The 25,982-nt window shown below is 31.4% G+C and overlaps 1 protein-coding gene across 1 annotated transcript in view; it reads right to left on the bottom strand.

The window, feature by feature from the left end:
* vir (VIR_N domain-containing protein) overlaps positions 1 to 14,105 on the bottom strand; it is a 61,283-nt gene extending 47,178 nt beyond the window's left edge. The window contains exons 1-7 of the mRNA XM_016048954.4: positions 13,897 to 14,105; positions 13,280 to 13,392; positions 10,403 to 10,489; positions 9,712 to 9,760; positions 6,683 to 6,830; positions 3,020 to 4,200; positions 678 to 761 (exon numbers count right to left, since the gene is read on the bottom strand). Of these exons, the coding sequence (XP_015904440.2) occupies positions 678 to 761; positions 3,020 to 4,200; positions 6,683 to 6,830; positions 9,712 to 9,760; positions 10,403 to 10,489; positions 13,280 to 13,392; positions 13,897 to 13,959 (1,725 nt within the window). The 5' untranslated portion in view covers positions 13,960 to 14,105. The remainder of the gene's footprint in view (positions 1 to 677; positions 762 to 3,019; positions 4,201 to 6,682; positions 6,831 to 9,711; positions 9,761 to 10,402; positions 10,490 to 13,279; positions 13,393 to 13,896) is intronic.
* Between the last annotated feature and the right edge of the window lie 11,877 nt (positions 14,106 to 25,982).

The following is a 25,982-nucleotide window of genomic DNA, read 5'->3' as shown; positions in this document are numbered from 1 at the left end:
TAAACAAGTGGCTTGTAAAGTTTCCAAAATATAAAGAAATAAATTTGAAATCTCTCTTTTTGGTTTAAAATAAAATAAAAAACAATAAATAGACATGGTGATAAGATGGCCATCATATAGAATAATCAACTTTTTATTTTTTAATTTTGCAATATCTTCAATATTAGGACCCAGGAAAGATCATTGAACAAAATTAATCAATATCATAATATTGGCCTAGGGAATTGAGAAGAATGCCCACAGAATAAGGATATGCTTGCTTAAAGAAGAAAAAAAGAATAGAAAGCAGTAATTATTAAAAATCACATTGAAAAAATAAGAATTAGAAAAAAAATTGGAAATCTAGGCAACTATTTAGAGGCTCAGTTACTTTAGCTAAAATTCATAAATTAGGACAAAAAGATTATACTTCTAAAAAAATAACACTAATTGAGTTCAATTACAGAAAATAAACACATCTATACAACTCAACTGCAACATCGATCATAAAAAACTAAAATTAAATAAAATTTCATTTTAAATCTAAATATATTGTAAAGAAAAACTCTAATCACAAGTCACAACAGATATTTGGTTAAAGAAGTATAACTACCTAATAAAATTATTAAAATGCAAAACAAAAAGAAATCAAGCTCATAGTTATAATAAATTTTAAAAAGAGTTCAGTAATAACATACTTGAGAAGCTGTGAGCTCACAATTATAAGGTGAAAAGCTTGACATAAACTCTGTTTCATCACCTAAATCATAATCTATATCAGCCTGCAATGTAATAAAAAAAAACAGCTAAAATTACTGAAGATTAAATAAAAATATTAATATTTCCTTTTTTTCAAACACAACCTTTTTATTGTTTTAATAATAATGAAATACCCTATGTCTCAGTGCATAAGTCGACCCCATATTATTGATTACGAGATAGCGAATTTCTGATCTGTCAGGTGTATAAGTGGTTTGATCTAGAACAAACCAATTGGGAAAATTTCTGAAATTAAAATGCATAAAAAAAATTTTCAAAAGTCTGAAAAATTGTCTCAAGTAAAAAATCGCATCAAAAACGCTTACAAAAACAGGAGATTTCTGAACTGCTCTTAGAGATATCATGCGTTAAATGATATTAGGCACATTGCAAAAGGTGGATGTAGATGTTATTGTAAAAATTTTTGAAAATCCTGGAATTTTAAATTTTTTGGATGAGGGTGAAGACAATTTTTTTATGGGAGACAGCGAATGAGGATGATGTAGAATCCATAGCAGAGTGTGATTCATCTGATGACACTGAGAACATTTTTGAATCCAAAACAGATGATGGTCCCAAAATCAATTAATTAACATATTAAAAATAGTTCTTGAAAAAGGTAAATTGATACAGAGATACTGATACCTATATAATTGCTTATAATGCACCGATATTTCACAATCAAAGAATATTCAACTTTATTACTAATATATAAGTCAAAACCCAGATTTTCGTTAAATTTTAAGGGCTCGACTTATACTCTAATATATACAATAACTTTATTCTTGAAATTACTAATACTTTTTTTACACTAAAAAAGACCTAACTTTACAATTTATTTAATTAAACATAAATGAAATTCTATAGCTGCTGAAAATTTAAATGAAAAAAGGTCATTATGAGTAGAAAACCACAATATTTTTTATACTAAACAGCAAATTTGAAATAGAATTAATATTTTCTTACATTACTCAAAAGTTAAAGGAAATTTTACTTCATATTGATATTACTTTCATTTTGAACAAAAAAGAAAATTTCCTTACTCAAAGTAAGAAATTCTCAACAAGCACGAAGATATGTTTGAACAAGCTCAATCTCTAAATAAATATGTTCAAAAATCACATGGAAAAAGCTCACTAAGTATGGTGAATAATCTTAATTGAAATTATAATCAAAGGTACCAGAATTGTAAGATCATGCATTCTAATTAATTTTAAATACATGAATGAAAATAATATAACTTTTTTACAAGTTTTTAAAACATAAAATTTTATTTAAGAATGATTTTAACACTTCTGTGCCTGAATCAAACATCCTACAATTGTACAAAAAAAGCAGATTTAATATAGAGTTTTATTAAGTTTTTTAACAGTAAATGTTTAATTGTATAAACTTTCTTTTAATGTTTAAATTATTTTAGAAAGATTATATTTTTTACTAAATTCTTAATATATGTATTTTTTTCTCTGACAACAACAAAAAAAATCAAGTGAATAAAATACAGTAGGGAACCGATTATCCGGAACGGTCGGGACCATCGCTATTCCGGATAACTGGTTTTTCCGGTTTTCTGAATTGCTACAAAAAGCAGTTTTTTTTATTGTTAAACCCAACTAAAAAAAATAATATTTGGAAATAATCTTAAAAATAAAAAAAAACGATAAAGTAATACACTAATGATTATTTGCAAAATGATGGTAACGTAAACATCTTTAAAAAAAGAAAGAAAAATCGTAAAATCTTATGAGGAATTTTTAAATGGCGAGAAAATTTAGCGAATTTCGTTCCGGTTTTTTGGTTTTCCGGTTTTCTGATTTCCGGATAACGGGTTCTGTACTGTACTGACAAATCACTGATTTAAATACCCTACATTTAAGAGCAGTCTTTTCTACTTATCGTCATTTCAACAGAAGCATTTTTATTAAGAATTTTTATTTCTAAAATATACTTATGCACATGGAGGTATATGCATAGGGTTTTTTACCTGAGAAATTATGTATAATTTCTCAATATGACAATATATAAACAAAATAACCACTGGCATATCGATCAAAAATTCCAATCAAAGCGCAGTTATTTACCATCTTCTTTTACTTCAAAATTTAAATAAAAATCTGAAAGAATTTACTACTTTTTTTGCAACTACTATTGTAATATTTCACAATTAAATGTAGCAAAAGTAAAAATATATACACTGTTGGAAAAAAAAAATAACTGTAGTCACTAAGTAAAAATATTATATACACTTTAAACTAGAAAAATAAAGCATACAAAAAATTACCATATCTAATACAACTCTATCTTCAACATCAGACATATCTTCCTCTTCACTCACAATTTCTTCATAACCATCATCTTCCTCCGTGTTATCACCTTCTTGAATTTCACCTTCGGATAAATTATATAAATGCTCCCCAGGAACACGCTCCCGCTGAACAGGTTCAAAATAATTGGTATGAATGATTTCTTCCGCACCTCTGTCCTCATACGTATCCATTGGTTCATCCTCTTTAGGAGTTCTAGGACCAGATATCAATTTTTCAGTGTCAGGTGGCGTTTGAGGACTACGCGGTCTCGTCTTTCGTGGGGACGGCGGCGTTGTAGGCCTCTTAACGTCTCTCACATCTTTGCGATTACCTCGGTCTACGTATGGACGATCTCTATTTCTATCCCTGTCTCTATCTCTGTCACGACTACTGGGATCTCTGTTTCGATCCCGATCTCTGTCCCTGCCATCTCTGTACCTATCCAAATCGGCAGAATTTCTCTCCCAGCTAGTTTCTCGAGATCTCCTTCCCCTGTCTTTTCTCTTTGAATCATGATCTCTCGACCTTATATCATCGTCTTTATAATCGTGAATATCTCTGTCCCAAGGCCGATCTCGGTTGCGATCCTTATCCTTATCTCTGTGTAAGGAGGGAATTTCAAGAAGGGCGGGTCTAGGATAGGAGTCATGCTCGTGGCTAGGAGCATCACCAGGACCATGATGGTCTTTAGGATCCCACAATTGTCTGCTGTTATCAGGTGGTGGCTGATATATATTATTGTCTGTGGGTCTATTGTATAATTGATGATCATACTGATCAGTTGAGGCTTGATATTGCTCCTCTTGGGGTGGCCAAGGTTTAGAATAATGTGACTCATACTGTCCATAGGTTGCAGGAGCTGCTACAACCTGTGGTACTTGAGCAGGGACACATTCTTGATATACAATTGGGGGTGGTGGTTCTGAGAAGTTTGTAATGACACTTGGAATCTCTGATTGGTAGGCTACATGTTGTTCAGGCTGATGACCTAAGGGGGGAACATCTACAAATCTAGGAGTGTCAACAACAGAAGAATGAGATCGAACTGGCAGAGGAGGTGGTTCTGGTGGCACTTCTGGAATTCTGGAGTTACGCTCCCAATCACTAATTGTTCCATCTGCGGCTGGTGAATCAAAATCCTTATTTGAACATAAATCTAAAAATATCATTGCAATGTTAGAATTTATTATTTTCTTTCAATTTGTTATTTAAATTTTCTTTCAATTTCCACTTTCAGTGGTAAATCTTTAAATCAAGTATTTGATTTAAAGATTTAAAACAAATAATACAGTTAATTCTCGATGTCACATATTTCAATAAATGACTTTTTAAACATCACAAAAAAAATCTGGATTCCCAACATGTTAGCTATTTGAAGAAAAAAAACTTTTTAAAGTTGAATAAATTTTTAAATAACCCTCAATTTCATGAAATATTTTTGATTGCAAAACTTTTTTTCCTGATTCCTGAAAAATTTTAAATTCCTTTTTTAATTGCAATTCTTGAAAAAGTTCCAAGAAGTTTTATGAATTAAGTTTATGAGCTAATATTTATGAGGAGATAGTTACAATGGAAAATAATCTTTCCGTAAAATTGTGGTGATTGGGATAAATCAGGAACATCTAAAGAAACAAAGTCATCAGGCGATATATCAGAAAAAGATTATAGCAAAATAAAAGAACAGCAAAACGCAAAATCAAATGAAAAAGCAAAGATATTGAGATAAATATTTTTGGAAATAAATGCCTACTCAACAACATTTAAAATGTTTATAGTTAATACAAGTTTATGTATTGTTTGGCTGATCAGACAATAACTGATTAAAATATTTAATTTTTGATAGCCTGAATTTTCGATAGTACAAAATTTCTAGTGTACTTAGTTCCAGTTTGTAATATCAAGATTTGACAATATACAATAATTAAAGATTTCAAATCATAAGAAAAAATTTAAGAAGAAAAATTGAAAATTGATGAAAGATGAAAATTATAATACAAAAAATTTGCTTCAAAATCAAGTAAAAAAGTATTCATATATACATTGAAATCTTTGTAAAACAGGCACCCTCAGGATCATGAAAATTGCATGTTTATAAAAGGTTTCCCTTTTAGGAAAGGATTCACTGACTGAGAAATTCTATTGTTCTAAATAATTTTAATTAAAATGCTATAAGAAATCTATATTATATAAAACGCTAATACGTACATATGTATCAATAAAACCGATGATATTTCTTTTCTCGCGCTGGCAACAGTTTTCATTTTTAATTGATTGGATTCGGCGCTCAAGAGCACGTAGTGAGCAACCAGATAACAATAACCAGAGTGAGCATTATCAGGTTGTTCAATTCAGATTCATGCACTAAAAACATGACTATATTTAATTTAAACTCAATTAGGAATTAATTAATTAATTGAAGTGAGAATGCTTTAAAAGGTCGCTGTTGAATTGATATTTTTCTACTGGGAGCTACCTAAACGTCTAAAAAACGTTTAAGTGTTTGTATTGAATGCATTGCATTTTTTTATATTTCGCGTTTATTTATGCATTGAATTTTCACGCTTTAAAATGCAGAATATTAGTGAAGCAATATTTGATAATTTATTTTGCTAATATGTTTCTTATTTAGCTAATGTTTTGATTTTTTCCCCGTGTACAATCTAAATAACTAATATACTTTTTTAAAAGCCAATAAGAACATTGGTAGAATTCTTCTACATAAGTACAATACTATGTCTTTGATGATAAAATACTATGTCTTTGATGATAATATATTATGTCTTTGTGCTAGAACATTGTGTTCATTGGCGAGCGAGCGCAGCGAGCCATGGTTCACGGCGTGAACCACATAGGATTGCGTAGCAATTCTGGGGGGTTGGCGAGCGTTAGCAAGCAGGGGGTTGGCGAGCGTTAGCAAGCAGGGGGCAGAGCCTCCTAGTGTAATAATAAATTATTATAATAATGAATATTTATTACTAAATTATAATGGTGTATTTATTTTAGCTAAAAATATTATTAAAAATTTTTGTTCATAGCATTGTTTCCTGAAGTTAAAAGACTGTTTTTCAAAACTAATGAGTCCAAAATCACTGTATTAATCTGAAATCTCAACTCCTTTTCAAAAGACATTCTGTACAAGAGAAAGAATCATTAAGATTTTTATGCAAGGTAACTAATTTTTGAATTGATAATTTCAAGTGATTTTCCTGGGATTGAAAAAAAATTTATTAATATTTGAACATTACTTCTAAGTGAAGAACAGTTGAATTAGCACTTGCCATAGATATTAAAATACAATTACCAACATGTGGAATAATATGTATTATGAAGGATCACAGTAATGGGAATATGTTTTAAAGATTATAAAATGTACTGAGTATATTAGCATCAAAAGAAGTCAAAAACTTTTGTTACAAAAGCCTTTATAGTAAATTGGAAATCAAAAGTTCATGAAAAATTCATAAACTATCATAAAAAGCTTTTAAAAATATTTTTTTTTAAAAAAAGGATTAGATTAAATAAGTATAAAAGAAAAAAATGTGAATCAAACCGCACCAAAATATTTGTGTAATAATATTAACAATAAAGGCAACATAATAAAGGTATTGTATTAAAACAAAAAACAACAGATGTAAAACCTTGTGAAGATCCTCTAGAAGTCGCTTGTGGGGGAGGAGGGGGAGGCGGAGATGATCGTTCTTTGCTAGTTGTTTTTGCTAGTACACCATATACAGCTAAAGTGACAGCACTATACCATCCTCGTAAAACTAATCCATCTGTAGGGATCTGAAATTATAGGGAAGAAACATATCACTGCATGTCCCCCTCAGATTTATGCTTTCAATTTACATTTTAGATTTCTTTACATATTTATAAATCTAGTATTCTTACCTTAAAATAGTTTAAAAAATATTTTATTTTTTATAAACATAAAGAAACAATAAATTATTGATTAAAAAATTCATAGGCAATTTTGTTTCCTTCAAAACTTCCATACAAGCAGAGTTCAAACATTTATATTATTATTAATTTTAAAAAAAGTATTTTAGGCATTTTATCTCTCCATAAAAAAAAAAGTTCTGTTACAAGAAAATTTTTCTGAGCAGGCTTTTTACTGTTACAAATGAAAAACTATTCGATAAAACTAATATGAAATTTTGCACCTTTTCAAAGAAATGGTTAAAAAAAAAACATTCTGACATCAAAATGTTATTAATGCCAGCATAATTTTTTAAGTTATTTTATGCCAAAGTTGAACACTATTCCATGCGCAGCAAATCAGTTTAGCGCAAATTATTAGCATGATCATTGTGAATTTTTTACAGCCAAGAATAATGCATAAAATGTGTAACTTGTTTCATTTTGTTTAAGTTCCAAATTAGTCTTAAAGGTTTTAAAAAAATTTTTATGTACAAGAAAAACTTGCATTAAAATTTTAATTTTTTATAGCCACATACTGACACCACATGACAGATGGTAAAAAACTTTTGACTTTTTCAAAAATTTTGATTTAATTTCAGAGTTATTAGATTTTAAATTTTTTTTTATATAATTCTGAAAGGTAAACGAAAGATATTTTTTCCATAGTATGAGAAAGACCAAAGCCAAATGTTCTTCTTACAATTAAAAAAAAAATTATTGGATTATTTTATCAGGACATATTAATTTTTATATAAACAAATATCTTTAATTCTTCATATGTTTCTAAAAATGTTTATCTCTTCCCTTACTCACTTAAATGAGGCATGTGAAAAGTCAGACTCTTCTTACCTCTTTTCCATATCTTCATTTACTTTCAAAGAATTATTTTTAAATTTAAATAGTCTTAATTTGAATTTTTAAACATGTTTACTTTATTTTTAAAAAATTTTTTATCGAGTTAGATAATTTAAATGTATTTACTACCACTTAATAATTAAACAAGTAAATTTAGTTTTTAAAATGTTTCAGTTCAAGCTTCAAATTAAATTTAATACATAATTATAATTTTATTTTGAATTTTTGAATAGATGAGATCAGAAAGCAAAGCAATCTGAAAGGAACTATACATCAAACTTTAAAGTTTGGTGAACCGAGTCGGGTTACTGAACAGGGACATAGCTTTAATATAAATTAAATAAGGGAGCACAAGTTGAGTCATTAAGCGAAACTTAAAGATATTTTATTGATGTTTACTGCTTTTTAGGTAAACATTTTCATAGTAAACTGAACAAGTGAAAAGAACAAACAAAAAACAGTAAACTCCCAATTATCCATTTTATTGTACATGCTTCTGCATCCTTGCTAAATACAAAATCGTAGGAACCACAATGTTTTTTTTTCTTTCATATTTTTGGCGTCATCCAATGCACAACCAGCTATGTGATTTTCACGAGCTGTGCCAGATGCAAAGAAACCCTTTTGTTTCAAAATTTCAAATAAACTATAGAAATAGAAAAAGTTATCAAAATAAATTTTGTGCATCTCAAGTTTTGAAACAACGCTAAGTAATTTCAGAACGCTTGACGCTTGTTCCTAATGGCATATTTTGTTGATCACTGTTAGCCTTAACACAATAAAAATAATAAAACTCTGAATATGCAATAAAACTCAGAAACCTTACGTAAAAAAAGGGTTTTCAAATTTTGAATATTTCTCATGCATTCGGCCTATAGTGCATTAACACACCATTAAATTTGAATTAAAAAATTTTAATTTTTTTTATGATATTTTCAATTTATTTTTTAGAACTTACAACTTTAATCCATTATAAAAACATATAATAAATTTCAAGTGGAATAATTATAGTTTCAAAAAATGGACTTTTCAAATAACCGTTCAAAGTTAAAAAACTAGCGTGTTTTCAAAATTTCTCAACAGAATGTATTTATTAACAGAATTGAATTACTAATATTTTATAGATGTCTTCAGAGCCCTTAACAGCAGTAAAATAAAATTTTTGAAAAACTTTCACCACAGTGTCAATAAAAAATTATTTATTAAAATGAATTCTGCATAATGAATTTATTAAATTTAATTCTACAGTTTTTAACTGCATAAATCAAAAAATGAGGTACATAATGTTTGTACAAAAAATATACCCTTTAAAAATATGTAAGGCTCACTAACATATTTTTAAAAATTGTAAGTAATACTTGTTCATATAAAATTTTTATGAGCTATGGTAAATATTATAATTTAAAGCTTGATGTACTTTCTGGATAATAGTGCTTTTAAAAATATTTATTTCATTTGTGTCAGCATTTAAAAATTTTTATACATTAATGTGTAAACATATATGTTTTTGTATAAAATCTAACCTGGCTAAATATTATAATTTAAAGCTAGATGTACTTTCTGGATAATAGTGCTTTTAAAAATATTTATTTCATTTGTGTCAGCATTTAAAAATTTTCATACATTAATGTGTAAACATTTAAGTTTTTGTATAAAATCTAACCTGGCTAAATATTCAGAATGAGATTATTGATGATCAAATTTGGCAGAACAAAAACAAAATATTTAGTGCATAACTACAAATTAAAAATTCTACAAATATTTTTTTTAAAAATTAAAACCAATGAATTTACAAGACATTTTTTTTTCATTATTAAAAAGGTAAAAACACAGTTTCACAGAAGACACTAAAATTCAACTCAAAGTAAAACTTTATAAAATTAAAATTTACCTTGTTAGGAACGGGAAATTGAATATCTACATTCTGCTTGTAATCTAGACTAAAGGAAAATAAAAGAAAAATTCAATATAAATTTATCACAAGAAATCGATATGTATATAGACTATTGTATCATGTACAGACTATAGTATCATTTGAGTAAAAATGAATTTAAAGAAAGAAAACTCATGTCTTCATGAAATTATAAAAAGATATCGGTTATTTTAGACACTATGAACTTTTATGAAGCAAGGGTAAAGAATCCACGATTTAGCTATAATAAATTATTGTCAAGGTCTATTTTTTTAGCCTTAAGTCTTCAAAATGTGTTGATAATGTAATCAAAAATGTCTTCTTTTTTTATAAAAACAAAACATTACAACAACCATATAATAATTTTTCATTTTAGCTGATTTTTAAATTTAATTAAACAGTTGAAGAAAATATCTCTAAAAATAGAAGTTACAGCTCGGCTCAATGAGAAACTTGCTGGAAAAAGGATATTAGCAACTATATTGAGGTGAAAATTAAAAGAAATATAATCTAATTTTTAAATTATAAACATGGTATGGCGATTTATTACTGTACATTAACTGTACTCTTTTTAACACAACAGAAATTTTTACAAATATTATTAGAAAAAAAATATTTAGTGTAATGCAATATCTTGAACAGAAAAAAGTCAATAAAATTTTACTCTTACCTTCCTAACCTTTCAAAAGTAGAAGCACTTCTTTTACTAAGGTCATTAACAAAGAACTCCAGTTGAAAAGATGAAGGATTAGTAGCTCTAAAAAATAGTTTCAGAATTTTAATCATAACCATAATTGTTACACATAGTGATAAATCAATTTAAAAAAAAAAAAAAAAAACACCAATTAAACTATACACGTCTCAATACACATGAACCAACTTAACCTGACTCACGTTCAATGAACATGAAATATGAGAACAAATAAACTTCGGGGGGGGGGGGGGGGGGTGGAATAGGGCTGATACATTTTGCTGAAATAAAAGCAGGGAAATTGGATTTGCAGGGGTTTAAAATAGTATGTACTACTTTCAATTTCAATGATTTGTTTCATATTTTCATTCATTATTTTTTTACATACTATATTATTTTCAAATTATTATTTATGCCTCTTATATTTTTGTAACACTGTTTTATTTCAAAAGTAATTAATTCCTATTACATTTTCATTCATTTTGCTAACTGACTTATTTTAGTTATATTATTTTAGTTTTGCTCCCAAATTAAGGAAATTTACTAATTTATTTGATTGAGAAATTTACAGTATAATTACAGAAAAACTAGTTTAGAAGATTAAATAGCATCATTAAGTAATGTTAATTTGTAAAAACATTGTCATTTTTGTCTTAATAGGAGATAACAAAAAATATAGCCAACTGTGAGTGACATTACCATAAACTATAAGTCAAAGTTATGCTTAAAATTCAGCTATGTCTTTTAATGACATTGATGAGCATTATTGGATGTGTACTTATTTTGGAATAAAAAATGAAAAATTAAAGCATAAAAACATTTAGTCTGCTAAAATTTTTATTTTAACAAAAATGTGGGATATCACTTTTACGATTACCACTTTCTCCCAACAAGCGTTACATTATTCATTTAGGGTCAGACTGGCCATCGACCTGAAATTGCAATTTTTCTCTTTGGCCCTAACTGTTATAATGGGGTCTTCTTGAAGATGGGGCCCTGGTAATCAATATACACTTAAATTGAAAAGTGTAAAGAAAAAATTTAACATAGCTTTAAAACAGATTTTATTAATATTTCTTTCATTCTTATCATAATGAATAAATTATATTTACAGAACTTTTTACAATGAATCTGAACACATTACTATTTAAATTACTATCACAGCCTTATGCAAAATATGTTTTGAAATTAAATTCCGACTACTCCCAACAAATATTAAGATCAAGGCGGTTTTCCAACGACAACAAAAAAATTAAATAAATGGAAGATAGAAAAGAGAAACTGTTTGTTCTCTGAGTACTTTATGATGTTTTAACTAATGTAATACAACATAAAACTACAGAATACAATATTTTTATATAATTTATAAAATAATGTGGTTACTTATTAATAAGATATAAAAAATTTATATTTTAGTGTGGTAACTTTTGATGTACACTTAGAGGTGATATTGGATTGCAAGAGGTTAATGCAAAGTGACTCTTGATTGTACGAATTATAAACACAGGATTTCCTTCCAGTTATGTATGTATTTCATAGATAACACTGTTATGGACCAACAAAAGTAATTCAATAATTCTTTGCAACAAATTCAGTTTCCTAGAGTAGGGAATTTACTATGTAAATTTAAAAAAAATAGTTTTTTAAACTTAAACACAAAATATTTACTTTGTAACAGAAATAGTAAAATTCTTGGAAAATTTTAAAATTAAATTGGTGATTAACAAAATCAATAAAACCCTGCATTCATGGATGGCTACTAAGAAATTTTTGAGAAAGTAAGGAATATAAATTGATGTTTATAACTTATTAATTATTGTTTCTTAAGAAATGCAAAAATTTTAGTTGCATTATTTTTTTCTGTGCTTAATTTGTAAGCTTTATTTACTTATTCAAAGACAGTTTCCTTATTAAAAGTAACAAAACAAATTTCTATAACAGCTTTGAAAATACCTTTTAATGATACAAACCAATAACAATAGATTTACATTCATTAATCTAAGTATATAACAATAACCTAAAAGAAAACAATCTTGAAACTTTTTTCTCTATGTTATTTAATACAGAAAGGTTGCTTTTAAGGATTTTTTATTCTAATTTTGTCTTAGATAATTAGTTCTTACGAACAACAGAATTTGGAATAAAACTTGTTATCAAAACTTATTATGTCTGTTATTGATAAACAAGTTAATATTGTATCCAAAACTTTGAAACAAGGTTTCCATGACCTGGAAAAAAACAAATAAGTAATTTAATTACTAAGATTTTTCAAAACCACTGAAAAATACCTAAATTTATCTTTCATTTGTAAATTACGAAATTATTCCAGAGTTATTCATTCTTCCTTCAAATATATTTCTTTCAAATTATATATGTATTGATAGATTAAAACATCTCCCTTTTGCTACCACTTTAAAAAAATTTCCATACCATGGAAACCCTGTGAAAATCGTAGTGTCTTTAAAACAAATACTTCCCACAGAAAAAACTTATTAATTTAATGTTTATGATGTTATATTTAATGTTAAGAATTATAGTAATGCATGATTACTTAAGAAAAATGAATGAATTTCAGTAAAAAATGAATAATGGAAATAAGGTGAGATTTCCGTATCGTGATCTGTGGCAGAAAAATCGCCAAGGACTGGCAATTTCAGGGGAAGGGGCCTACAAAACATTATAAAAAAATCACAGAAAGGGATCAACTCAAAGGGTATAACTCATAGCCACCCCCAAGGAAATATCTACATGCTTTCTTTCAAAAAAATTTTAAAAGTTTAATATCTATTCAGCACTTTGGCGATTGTAGTTGGCGCGACAGATCATGATTCATAAATAATATCATAAATTATTTACCCAAGACGATGTCCACCAGGAAAATCAGCTTGAACTCTTGCACCAAGAGGAACAACTCTAATTTCAAATATATAAACAGGCAGAGGGAACTGGACTAAATCAAGATTGAGCTCCTAAAATTTGCATTAATCAAAACTTTAATTGCACAAAATATCAAAATACAAAATCTCTAAGCATCAATTACATTGCAATTTATACCTTCAAACTTACCGAAATTAACTAAACTGCTATGCTTTAAATATACGCGGATTCTCAAGGGAAAACTGTTAAATTTTGAGCACTTTGAACAAATCTGAACACTTTGATTATGATATCATACATCTAAATTTCGCATCCACTACGATAGGTTAATCTGGAGTAGACGATGAACATCAATAACTGTTAACAAAATTAATTGGGCAAATAACGTCCAACTATTTTGAAATATAATTCAATTTAAAGAGTATCATTCAAATAAAAATTTAAAACAACAACTTATTTTAAAGATGAATTTACTTTATTTCACATTAAAGCACTTAATATATTGATTTATTCTGATAAGAGTGAAGGTGGATCAACAACTCACTAATATAAATTTCTTACAACACTTTGAAACGAACGTGAAAATGTTAACTTACTTCACATGAATCATGAGAGAATGTGTCAAAAAACAATAGTTCACAGTCATCTCCCATAACCATTCTGATTGATAGATAGTAATGAAAAAAATTCTTTACAAAACTTTATAAAGATCAAAAACAATCAGATGCGGAACGCAAATAAACAAACCGCAATAAAATAGTTACGGTTACAATGACATTTATATTTCCTTCCTGAAAACAAAGCTAAACTAAGCCAGTAACTGTTAACCTTATAATTTGCCGAGTTGCAACCTTATTGGTCGAAATGAGCTACAGGTGGCGTAGAGCAAAACTCTCTACCCATGGTAATATTTCACATTCTTTCACTATTAGCGTGTGGAGAGTTATTGTACGAAGTACGTGTCTTACATTACGATTATGGTATTCTAAAACAGTGGTGCGCAAACTGGAGGTCGCCGGAAGTCTTTCAGGGGTCACCAAATTTTTATGAAATGCATTATCCCTGCATGCTGTATACCATACAGTGTACATATAAAGAGAGAAGCGCCGTCATTCACTGTTTATCATGTATTCACCTCGAGTTTTATCATGTGACGTTGTGTAATTTTGATTTTTTATATTTTTATCGGGCTTTGCTACTCTTTGTTATCAGGTTCAGGTATGTACTATCATTAGAGAAAGATCTCTGTTAATTTTATTGAATTTCTCGAAAAAAAATGATAAAATTTTATATATTATTTGTTTTAGTTTAAATAATTTAACCCCTATCTTCATAATGGATAAATGGGTAATACGTACACCAGGTACATCTTCAGCTAACAAACGAACAAATACTGATGAGGAGTCGCAAAATACTGAACTAAATGCCCGATCTAAAAAAAATAAGAAAATACAATGAGGAATTTATTAAGTATGGTTTTACATTTTGTGTTGTTGATGATGAAGAACGTCCGATATGTGTCATTTGCAACGAAAAATTAGCAAATGAGAGTTAAGTGCACATGGGTAAGCCACATGCAGGGCCGTCTTTAAACTATTTGAGGCCCTGGGCACATTAGGATCATGGGGCCCCTATGACCTTGAGAAACCACTATTTAGTTACAATAGATAAAGAAAGACAAACAAGGTTCTAAATTTATTTTTATTTAGTTATTAGCTATAAAAAAATAGGAAATATAAAAAATAATCTACAAAAGTAACTCGCTTAACTTAAAATCCTTAGATTAATTCTATGTTGATTGCAAAGGTACCCTTCTAGATTTAAGATGAGCAAAATCGTTAATCACTTCTTCAAAATCTATGGTATTGAGAATATCACATTCTATGGACATCAGCGACAAACTATTTAATCTCTCTTGAAGCATTGTACTTCTTAATTCATTTTTTATTCGTTTCAATTTGGAGAAGGAGCGTTCTCCGCTGCAGTTAGTTACCATCATGCTTAAAAATATTCTCAATGCAATTTCTACGTTAGGAAATGTGTCTTCAATTTTGTTTTGCTTTAATAGATTATATACTTCCTGTACACTGTTAGATGCTTCATTTTCACTCTGAACATTTATTAAGTATTCTTTTAAATGTTGACATTCTATTTCTAACTCTTTTTCATTTACATCTTCGTGATAGATTTGAGAAAATTCTTTGCATCCTTGTCGTATCTCTTCGGAATTCAGAGTTTTTAAGTGAAAAAATAAACTAAAACGTTGACTGACGATCTCATATGAACTTTGTCGCTGTTTTAGATGAACACTCAAGGTATCGATTATTGGGAGAAAGGTTTCTATGTTGAATCGCTCTTTTCCATTCAATTGGACTGATGGCGCAGAGCCATCAAAAAAACTCTGCCGTGAGCTTCTACGTCTTGTTCTTTGAGATAGATCCTTGTAGTCAGATTCTGGGTTATTTTCTTTGGCAGATGATTCGAAGTTATCAAATTTATCCCTGAGGTTAGTAATAAAATCATAAAGTGAAGTCAACAAATTGGTTGCAACGTCCAGTGTTATTGTTTCTTTCTGAAGATAATTACTTGTTTTGTCTATTCTTTCCAATATAGTGCTCCAGATTTCCGTCAGTATAATAAATTCTAGATTTCCCATTTTTCTAGACAGACTAAGGGCTTCGTCTCTTGTTTCTCGTGCCTGTTCAGTATCGTTTGCGATGGTGATTAAAGCTTCTAATATTCTTTTATAACCCCCATGCAAAGCACTTACTGCATCAGCTCGGGCTGACCATCTGGTTTGTGAAAGACTCTTAACAACTTTTTTTGAACCTAAATGTTCTGTTAACATATTCCATCTGTGGGTAGAGCCCGAAAAAAGTTGTACACTTTCTGAACTATTTCAAAAAACTGTGATGCCTCCGGTACACACCCAGCAGCATGGACACCTACCAAGTTTAGTGAATGTCCTGCACATGGTATAAAGGTGGCAAATTCACATTTTTCCTTGATTTCCTTGATCTAGATTTATGTTCTTTAATAGGTATAAATTTCAAAAACCTTTCAACAGGAACACAGTCTTTTACGTATCGAATGATGAAAGTTAGCTGGTCAATATGAGACAGATCGGGCGTACTGTCAACGCTTATGGAAAAATATTTTGCTGATTTAACTTCATTTATAATTTTTTTTAGAACCTGTTTTCCCATTACTTCAATAAACTCATTACAGATATTTGCTGATAAATAAGAAATGTTACCCTTTCCAGGATTCCCAAATTTTTTTAAGTGATCTGCAAGAAATGGATCAAATTCACTCAATAATTCCACACAACCCAAATAATTTCCATTGTTTGGAGATCCTAGGATTTCATTGTCGCCGCGAAATGGAAGCCCTCTCGATGCCAAAAATTTTACAACAGCTACAATCCGTTTAAGTACGTTTCTCCAGTAATCCACTTCCTTTTGATGTTGAGATAATAAGTCTATATCTACTCTACCAACCGCTTTACTTCGTGCCAGATAAGTCATCATAGATTGCTTATGCGCTGGGCTATTTTCATGTGTTAAAATTATGTGATTAATATGCTTCCAATCATTACATCCATTCCGAGAGCAAAGATTAACATCAGTTGGGTTAAATAAGCAGTATGAAAAACAAAATACAGAGCATTTGGAAGGCGAATACAGCAACCATTTTCTTTCGACGCTTTCATTGTTCTTTAATTTGCGAATAAATAATGCCTTGTTGAAATATCTCGTTACTAATTTATTACCATCTTTGTATGTTCTGGATGCCTCGGAAAAGTCAGAATCTTTATTTTGAAAATATACTGGTCCCTTACGAATTAAAATTTCGCGATTTATTTCAACAAACTTTTCGTGAAAATAATCGGCGGGATCGTGCGATATTAATTCTTCTGTGTTGGAAAACTGCTGTTCAATTGACACAGTTGGAGTTGTCGGTTTTAGTGAAGTCACTGAAGTCGTTGCACTTTCGTCGTAGGAATAGTCGCTTTCTGATTCAATCTCTTTTTCAAAATTGGAACATGAAGGTTTAGAAATTCCCGCAATTTGTAATTGAGCTGAGTCATCATGTGGAACATTTATGAGTTGATTGCTACTTACAGAAGTTTCTCCAGTAGTAGTAGTAAAATATGATGTTAATTTTGGTAACTTTTCAATTACTTCTTTCTGATGTAGAGCTTTTTTCCTTTTTTCAGATCCACTAGGATATGACCGTTTCGACATTTTATATTATAATTCACTATTTCATTAATTTTATAACGAAAATATTCGCTAACACAAAACAGACAAAACGACGATTTAATCAAACAATACTATTTTTTTTATCAGAGCTCGAGCACAGTCAGTAACAAACTAACAACTACAAACAAAACAAACGCCACAACATCGCAGACAAATACTTGAAGGGAATTCCCGTTCGTCAAGTCAAACGACGATCGGGAATCGGGAATTCCCCTTTTTTGTCTTTGGTATTACGAATGACGTTCGAATAGGTTTCTTTAAGACATAAACCACACCGCATCAAATAATTCTTTTTTTAATTTAATAATTTTTTTTTAAATTGTATTCTTATACTTACATATAGGTATTTAAATTAACCTAAACATACTAATATCGGAAAAACTCATTTTTGAGAGAGAGTGGAGTATTATACCCTGTTTATTTATTAGTTTGATCTTTCTTTTTGACAGATGTCAAATCTGAAATCGATATAACTTTGCAACGACGAACAATATCTTCTTATTTTAATAATATTAAAAATTGATAATAATCATAAGAATAGACACACAACATAAAAGTACCTGTTAAGGACTCAAGCATTTTCCGAAAGTCTTAAGTGGTTTTTATTGCTTCGAGGTAAAATTTAAATAGAAAAACTGAAAACAATGGTTTCTTACCTACCCAATGTTTTTATGTCTAGTGCAATAAAATTGATTGACGAATGAATTTATTTATTTTGAATAGTTTAAAACATACATACAGCCACATATTTAGCCAACACATTTTTTACACCAATAGATATTTTCTGTTTCCCATCACTGACCCATCTGTCAAAAAGTTCAAGCTATGTTGTACAAGGTATAGCTATCCGCATGCGGCAAACTAAAGCTAATATAATAAGCGTAGGTATTGTAGTAAGTCATTATCATCAGATTTTTCAAAATTAATGTTTTTCGGTAATAATGTATCGGTTATCATTTGGTAATCTGGCAGGAACTAGGGGGCCCCATTCGATCGCGGGGCACTATGGGCACGTGCCCATAGTGCCCAGTGGGGAAGAGGGGCCTGGCCACATGCAATTAAATTAAATACTTAAAGATTAAATAGTTAAATAAACATCTAAAAGGAAATTAATGTATGCCAGTCATAGATAAAAAGTTAAACATATTTAATGAAATAGGAAATGAGACATTCTGAATAAATAAACGCGTGCCTTAGCACAAACGTGAAGATGATGACGCTACACTGGTCGAAGCTGTAACCCGAATGGTGGAAAACGAAGGGAGGAAAACAGTCTCTGTGGCAGGGTTGCCAACTTTGAATGTTCAGGCCAAATCAGCGTTTCAGGATAGTTCGTTATCGCCGTAATGGCGAGATGATCCGCTGCAAGAGCATGAAACCAGCTAAGTTAAAAGGACACCTGGAAACTAAACATAAAGAACTTCAAAATAAACATGCCGATTTTTTTTCAAAGACGAGCTGAAAATCTGAAAATTCAAAGTGCACATTTAAAGAAATTTACAACGATACCTCAGAAAGCATTACGAGCTTCTTTAGAAGTTTCTTATCTAATAGGAAAAGCAATGAAACCCCATACAATCGGAGAATCCCTTATCCTTCCTGCAGCAACTAAGATGACATTGACATCAATTAGGCATGGCGATAAATATGGAAATGAACTAAAAACAATACCATTATCAAGAGATACCGTGTCTCGGTGGATTTCCGAAATGTCACGAAATATCGAGTCAGAAGTCATAAAACGCATACAAAATTCATCTGTATTTGCTTTACAACTGGACGAGACTACCGATATTACTAAAATGTCACAACTAATTATTTACGTTAGGTTTATTTTTAATGAAGATGTAACAGAAACGTTTCTATGTTGCAAAAGTTTGGAAGGAAAGACAACTGGAGAAAAAATATTCGAAGTAATAAATGAATATTTTGAAACAAAGTCCCTTACCTGGGCAAACTGTGTTGCGGTTTGCACTGATGGTGCTGCAGCATTAACAGGTTCGAATAAAGGGCTCAGAGGCTTAATTCAGAAGGTGGAGCCTCATATGGTATTTAATCTCTGTATGATTTATCGGCAAGCTCTTGTTGCAAAAGATAAGGATGAAGAGTTGCACAACGTATTACAAGACGCTGTTAGTTCAATTAACTACATTAAATGCAACAGCCACAACAGCCGTCTCTTTTCAATACTTTGCAATGAGATGGGCTCAACGTATGAGAGATTACTGTTACACACCGAAGTCAGATGGCTTTCACGTGGGAAAATACTACGACGGATATTTGATTTGAGAAATGAAGTGTACATGTTTTTAATCGAAAAGAAACATAGAGTGGCAAGTTGTTATATCAATGAAGTTTGGCTAGGGAAGCTGAGCTATTTAGTTGATATTTTCGAAAAACTTAATGACTTAAATTTGAGCTTGCAGGGTGAGAATTAAACTATCATAACTGCAGCCAGTAAAATTCAAGCTTTTAAGAATCAGCTTAGTCTCTGATGGCAAACTGAACTGAATAAAAACAACACTGACATGTTCCTTTGCCTTAACGATTTTATCAAGGAAAATAATGTAGATATATTTACATTTAAAAACATCATTTCCAATCACATTGAAAATTTAAAGAAAAATTTTTCGAGAAGATTCGAGGATTTTCCTGAAAACGATCTTGGTTGGATTCGTGATCCATTTTCCTTTGACATATGCAGTTCAACTCCTCAAATTAGTGAGAAAGAGCAATTGATAGATCTAATTAGTGATTATACTCTTCGAAACCAATTTAAGACTCAGCCTTGCCATAAATTTTGGCTATTCGAGGAAAAACAATATTCCGTTTTATGCAAGAATGCCATCAGAGTGTTCATGCAATTTGCATCAACGTATTTATGTGAAACTGGATTTAGCAAACTAGTTTCAATAAAAACTAACTACCGCTCGCGTTTAAACCCTGAAGATGATATGCGAATTGCAATTAGCAACATACATCCAAACATCGATGAGATAATTAGAAACTTGCAGCAACATACATCTCATTAAAGGATAATTTACTGATTTTTGTGTTATACAAAAAGTATTTTCTTAAAATTATAAATAAAATTAATATGAGTCAAATATGATGATGTTCTTATTCGATGAAACGAAAGAAATGCGCGAAATATACATCGTATTTGTGAACATTTATCTCTAGGGATCGCCAAAAATTTTCTCTCTACAAAAGGGATCGCATGCGAAAAAAGTTTGTGCACCACTGTTCTAAAAGATCTACTAGTCTATTGTTGGTAATTCTTTCTAGCATAAACATAATTTGAATAAGCATCTAGTTAAGGTTATGGGTCAATAATTTGTATGATCTTTCGGAATTTTATCTCGTTTAGTGATTGCAACTACTAAAGATTTTCGTCAAGACATAGGAGGTTTTCTGTCGGTCCAGATTCTATTGTACAATTTTAGGAAAACGGTAAGATCAGTTTTTTTAAGATTTTTCAGCATATTATTATGAATGTGATCAAATCCCGGTGAGGTATTTCGCAAACTGTTCATAGAAAATTTCAGTTCAAAGTATGTAATTGGTAGATTATATTCATAAATTGAGTATAACGGACATTTAAGATGAATTTTTTTTCACTCTGTTTTTTTATCTTACTGAAAAGATTTAGAGTAACTAGCAGAGAAAATTTATCTGCAGGAGTGTCAGCTATGTCCTTTATTTGTGTAATTAAATATCCATTTATTTCTAATTGGATAATTCTTTGAGAGGGATAGTGACCTGTTATCTTATTAACTCTCAAGCAAATTTCTCTTGAAGGGTTTTTAGTATTCATTGTATAGTGCTATGCATGGGATTTCGTTTTTCGATTAAGCTTTTAATGTTTGATAAATTTTGGGGAAAAAATCACATTAATTCCAACATAAATAAATATATTTGTCATTATTTTTTAGTTTTAGATTTTGTGTACTTAGATAACAAATTCGTTAGTGTTTCCATACCTTTTTCAATCTGCATTTCAAACTCTGGGAGTTCTATACAATTATCATCCGTGCTCATTGCATCCGATTGCGTTTGTTCATCTCGTTTGCTGTTTGAGAGTGTTTTTCGGTGTTGTTGAATCGGTTTGTTTATTTTTAGAAACAAATTTAGGTTTACTTACTAAACGAGACTCAGTTAATATTTTGCGCAAAACGTTTGCTAGTTGTGGTGTTGGCTTTATATAATAGTTAGTTTCGGAACTTTTTTGTGAAGTCAACTGATAGGGAGTGCTCTGAGCTGGTCGTCGTTATAGTTGAGAAGGTTGCGATATTGATGTGAAAGTAGTGGATGTCTATTGGCTTTTGTGGGGAGTTTGTTTTTGACCCACTCTTGTTATCATATAAAATCTTTAGTTTTATTATTTGAGGATCTGCGTCACTATTGTCTTATTGCATTGCTATATATTTTGTTCCTTTTGGGGTAGTAACTGCTGCAGCATAAGAAAAATTCGATCGTGGCATTGAGTTTAGGAATTTGGATTTAGCTTTATCGAAACACGAAAGGTTTTATGTGATTTTAATATTTAGAATTTGTATTTCTTGCTTTTCCATTTGGAGCACTATCGAGAATTTCCTGGATGGAGTTTATTACAGTTGAAACATTTCTCTGGGGGTGTACATGATCTAAAATTGTGTCCTGTTTCTCCGCAACGGGCGCAAGTTTCTTTACCTGCATAGGTAACTGTGTACAAAAGACCTACAATGTGTATGAAAGAAAAAATTTGACAGTAAGTTTCTCATACAGAAATTGAATTTGAGCGTTGTTCTTATGAAAAAAAGTTTTATTATGCCTCGTGAAAGAAAAAGAAAAATCTATCAACAAGTGTCTGAGTTTGATAGAAGTCGAATTGTAGCCTACCGGGATTGCGGTTTATCATACAGAAGTATTACTGCTCGCGTAGGCCGAGATCCCATGATTGTTAGAATAGTATGGAATCGATGGGTTCATGATGGTCATATGGAACGCCGTGCAAGATCTCTGCGGACCCACATCACTAATGACTAAGACAGAATGTTATCCACATGGTCTTAAGGGATCGCTCAGCTACGTCACGAACCCTGAGTCAACAAATGGTGTCATTTGCAAGACAACAAGCTTCTACACGAACAGTTCGACGGTGTCTGCAGCAACATGGACTGTCAGCACGGTGATCATGGCTTTGGCTACCCTTAACGCTGCATCACAGGCAGAAGCGCCTCCAATGGTGTGATCAACGACGAATCTGGAAGCAGGAGTGACATGACGTCCTCTTTTCAGACGAATACAGGTTCTGTATACAACATCATGATGGCCGCATCCGTGTTTGGCGACATCGTGGAGAACGCCCATTGGCAGCTTGCATTTCACATCGTCATACTGATCCATCACCTGGAGTAATGGTATGGGGTGACATTGGATACACGTCTCGATCATCTCTTGTTCGCATTGCCTCTATAAAGCTACGTTTCAGCAGGACAATGTACAATCGTATGTAACCCGCACTGTCCTGACCTTCCCTGAAACAGAACATGTTCGCCTGCTGCCCTGGCCCGCTTATTCTCCTGATCTCTCACTAATTGAAAACGTCTGGTCAATGGTTGCCGAACGACTGCCATGCCACCCTTCGTCAGTCACTACGGTCAATTAATTGAGGTACAATGTTAAAGCTGCATGGAATGCTGTACCCGTCCATGCTATCCAATCTCTGTTCAACACGATGCACAGTAGAATAATTGCTGTTATTCCTGTCAGGGGAGGCTGCTCTGAGTACTGATTCCTCAGGATCTATACATCCAAATATCCTGAAAATTTAATCTCTTGTTCTTTCAACTATAATGTTTGTGCTCAATAAATATCATTATGTTATTTGCATTCCTTCCTGGTGTAGCAATTTTAATGGCCAGTAGTGTAAATGAAAATAATATTCGCTCACTAGGTCAATGTAATTATTAAGTGAAAATCGGAAACTCAAAACAGGACTATCGCAGGAGAGAAATGGAAGAATGCTGAAGTCCAGCTTGGGGCTCCAGATGTGCCCTACTCGTCACGCAAAAGTGTGCCCCTGAGGGGATTATTCGCAATAAATTAACTGATATCAGAGATATAATCTCCAGACATCAACCTACATGCATTTTATTCCAAGAAACACTTTCAAACTCCTCTGACAAGTTTCACTTGAGAAATTACTCGTGTTTCCGGACCGACGTGGCAACAGACCACATGCTGATGTCGCGATTTTAACTGCAAATAGCTTGCCTTTCTCTAACATCCCATTGACAACCTCATGAAAGGCTAATACTATTCAGATTCATTGATATACTCATCACAATATGTTCCATTTATTTATCTCTGAATGACTAACTGATTTGAACTCGTCGATTAATCAGTTTCCCGCACCTTACATTCTAGTAGGAGAATTTAATAGCCATAGAGAATTGTGGGGCAGTTCTGCCTCCAACGATCGGGAACGGAAAATCGAAAAACTCATTCAAGACCAAGATCTTCGCTTACTGAACCAAAGTGAAGAAACATTTCTATGCGCCTACGCAAACGTTTCATTCCATTAACTCAATCTTCTGCTCACCCGGTTCTTCTCAGTCTTCTGCTCTTGCCTTTTACCCAACTTTAACACATAACAGCGATCACTTTTCCCTGATTGTTACACATTTTGCTAACACACCCATCTCTCCTAGACCGATTCATTTATTATCACGCAAATTGGACTCTATTTATTCAGCTTACTCAAATCACTGATACCATGGCAACTTGTGCCAGTATAAATACCAGTAGATTCTGTTAAATCTTCAATTATTCATGCTGCTGAAGAGAGTATACCTAAGACTTCGCTACGCTTCGTCTCCACTGAATTCAGTCCCTTCTTTCTTGTTCATGGCAGGGAAATATGAACACCTCTAGGCACGATTTTTCCTCACGGAAAGGGGGACTAAGATGAATGTGTGCAACACCTAATCACCAGGGCTGAGGAAGCTTGACAACTTACAAAGCTCCATATACATGATGCTCAAGCAATAGATAAACAACGACATGACGAGCGACATCGACCAGTCACCTACAATATTGGAGATTTAGTTTCGGTTTTCACTTTCAATACGAAGAGTTGGACTCTCCGAAAAGCTGTCAAGGAAGATATTTCAGGCCATATAAAATAACACGACGATTATCTGATGTAATATATGAAGTGATAAGTATTGAAGGTCACAACAGACGACGAAATCTTAAACATATAGTCCACGTCATGACGTTAAATCCTTATTGTGACAGAAGAGCAGTAATGGGGAATAAAGAGGAGAGAAAAGCTCCAGGAGACTAGTTACTAGTCAGAAGGACCGGCTAGATTTAGTAGTAAGGAGCAACAAATTTCTAGTGCAGGAGGACCCTGGCTCGAAATCCGGTGACAGTCAAATTTTAAAAATTATATTTAAGAAGAATTATATTTTTTTATTCTATCAATATTGTGACATAAATAATGTATGCCTTTACTTAGTTATATGATTTTTTTTCTTTTTTGCTTAATATAATAAAAAGCGTTAAAGTTATAAAATTTTTCCTATATACTGTACATATATAAAGCCCTTAATCAGGGCCCGACATAGCCTAATTGGGGAACGGGGCAAAATCTTCTTTGGGGGCCCCCTGTGCTTCACTACTTCAGTAGTGAAGAACTGATCTTTACTGAGGCTTTTAAATTTTTCACCTCCTTATATTGGATTGTTCTTAAAGTAATTTCGTTTCTTTTTTTTTGGGGGGGGGGGGATGAAAGACAATTTTCGTATAATGAATAAATATTTTATTAAATTATATATTGGCCATTCTGGTCCAACACCTTTTGCCATCTTTCTGGTTGTAGCATGATTCCACGCTCGTAAAATTTTTGGTCTTTGCAGGCAAAAAAACTGATCCAGGGGATTTTTGACCTCTTCATTTGAAGTGAAGGTCTTACAGTTCAAAAAATTTTGCAGTGACCGGAACAAATAATAATCCGAAGACGCTAGATCTGGAGAATATGGTGGGTGTGGCAGTGTATCCCATTCAAGCTGTAAGAGCTTTTGGCGAGTGACCAAACTTGTATGAGTCTCGCATTATCTTGGTGGAACACTATACCTTTTCTGTTGATTAATTCTGGCATTTTCTGTTGAAGTGCATCATTCAGTTTGTCCAGGTGACGACAGTAGACTTCCGAATTAATTGTTGCGTTATCCGGTAAAAGCTCAAAAAAATTATTCCTTTAAAATCCCACCAAACAGACAGCATCACCTTTTTATGATGGATATTGGCTTTCGAAATGCTTTGAGCCGGTAAATCTTTTTTGCTCCATGATCTCTTGCGTTTGACATTGTTATAGACAACCCATTTTTCGACCCCAGTAAGGATGCGCTTCAAAAATGGATCATTTT

This window comes from Parasteatoda tepidariorum, chromosome 3 (genome assembly GCF_982258835.1).
Source record: "Parasteatoda tepidariorum strain Cologne lab strain chromosome 3, Ptep-v5.0, whole genome shotgun sequence".
Lineage (NCBI taxonomy): Eukaryota > Metazoa > Arthropoda > Arachnida > Araneae > Theridiidae > Parasteatoda > Parasteatoda tepidariorum.
Note: the sequence above shows the minus strand (reverse complement) of the source record. Positions and strands in the feature narration are given on the sequence as shown.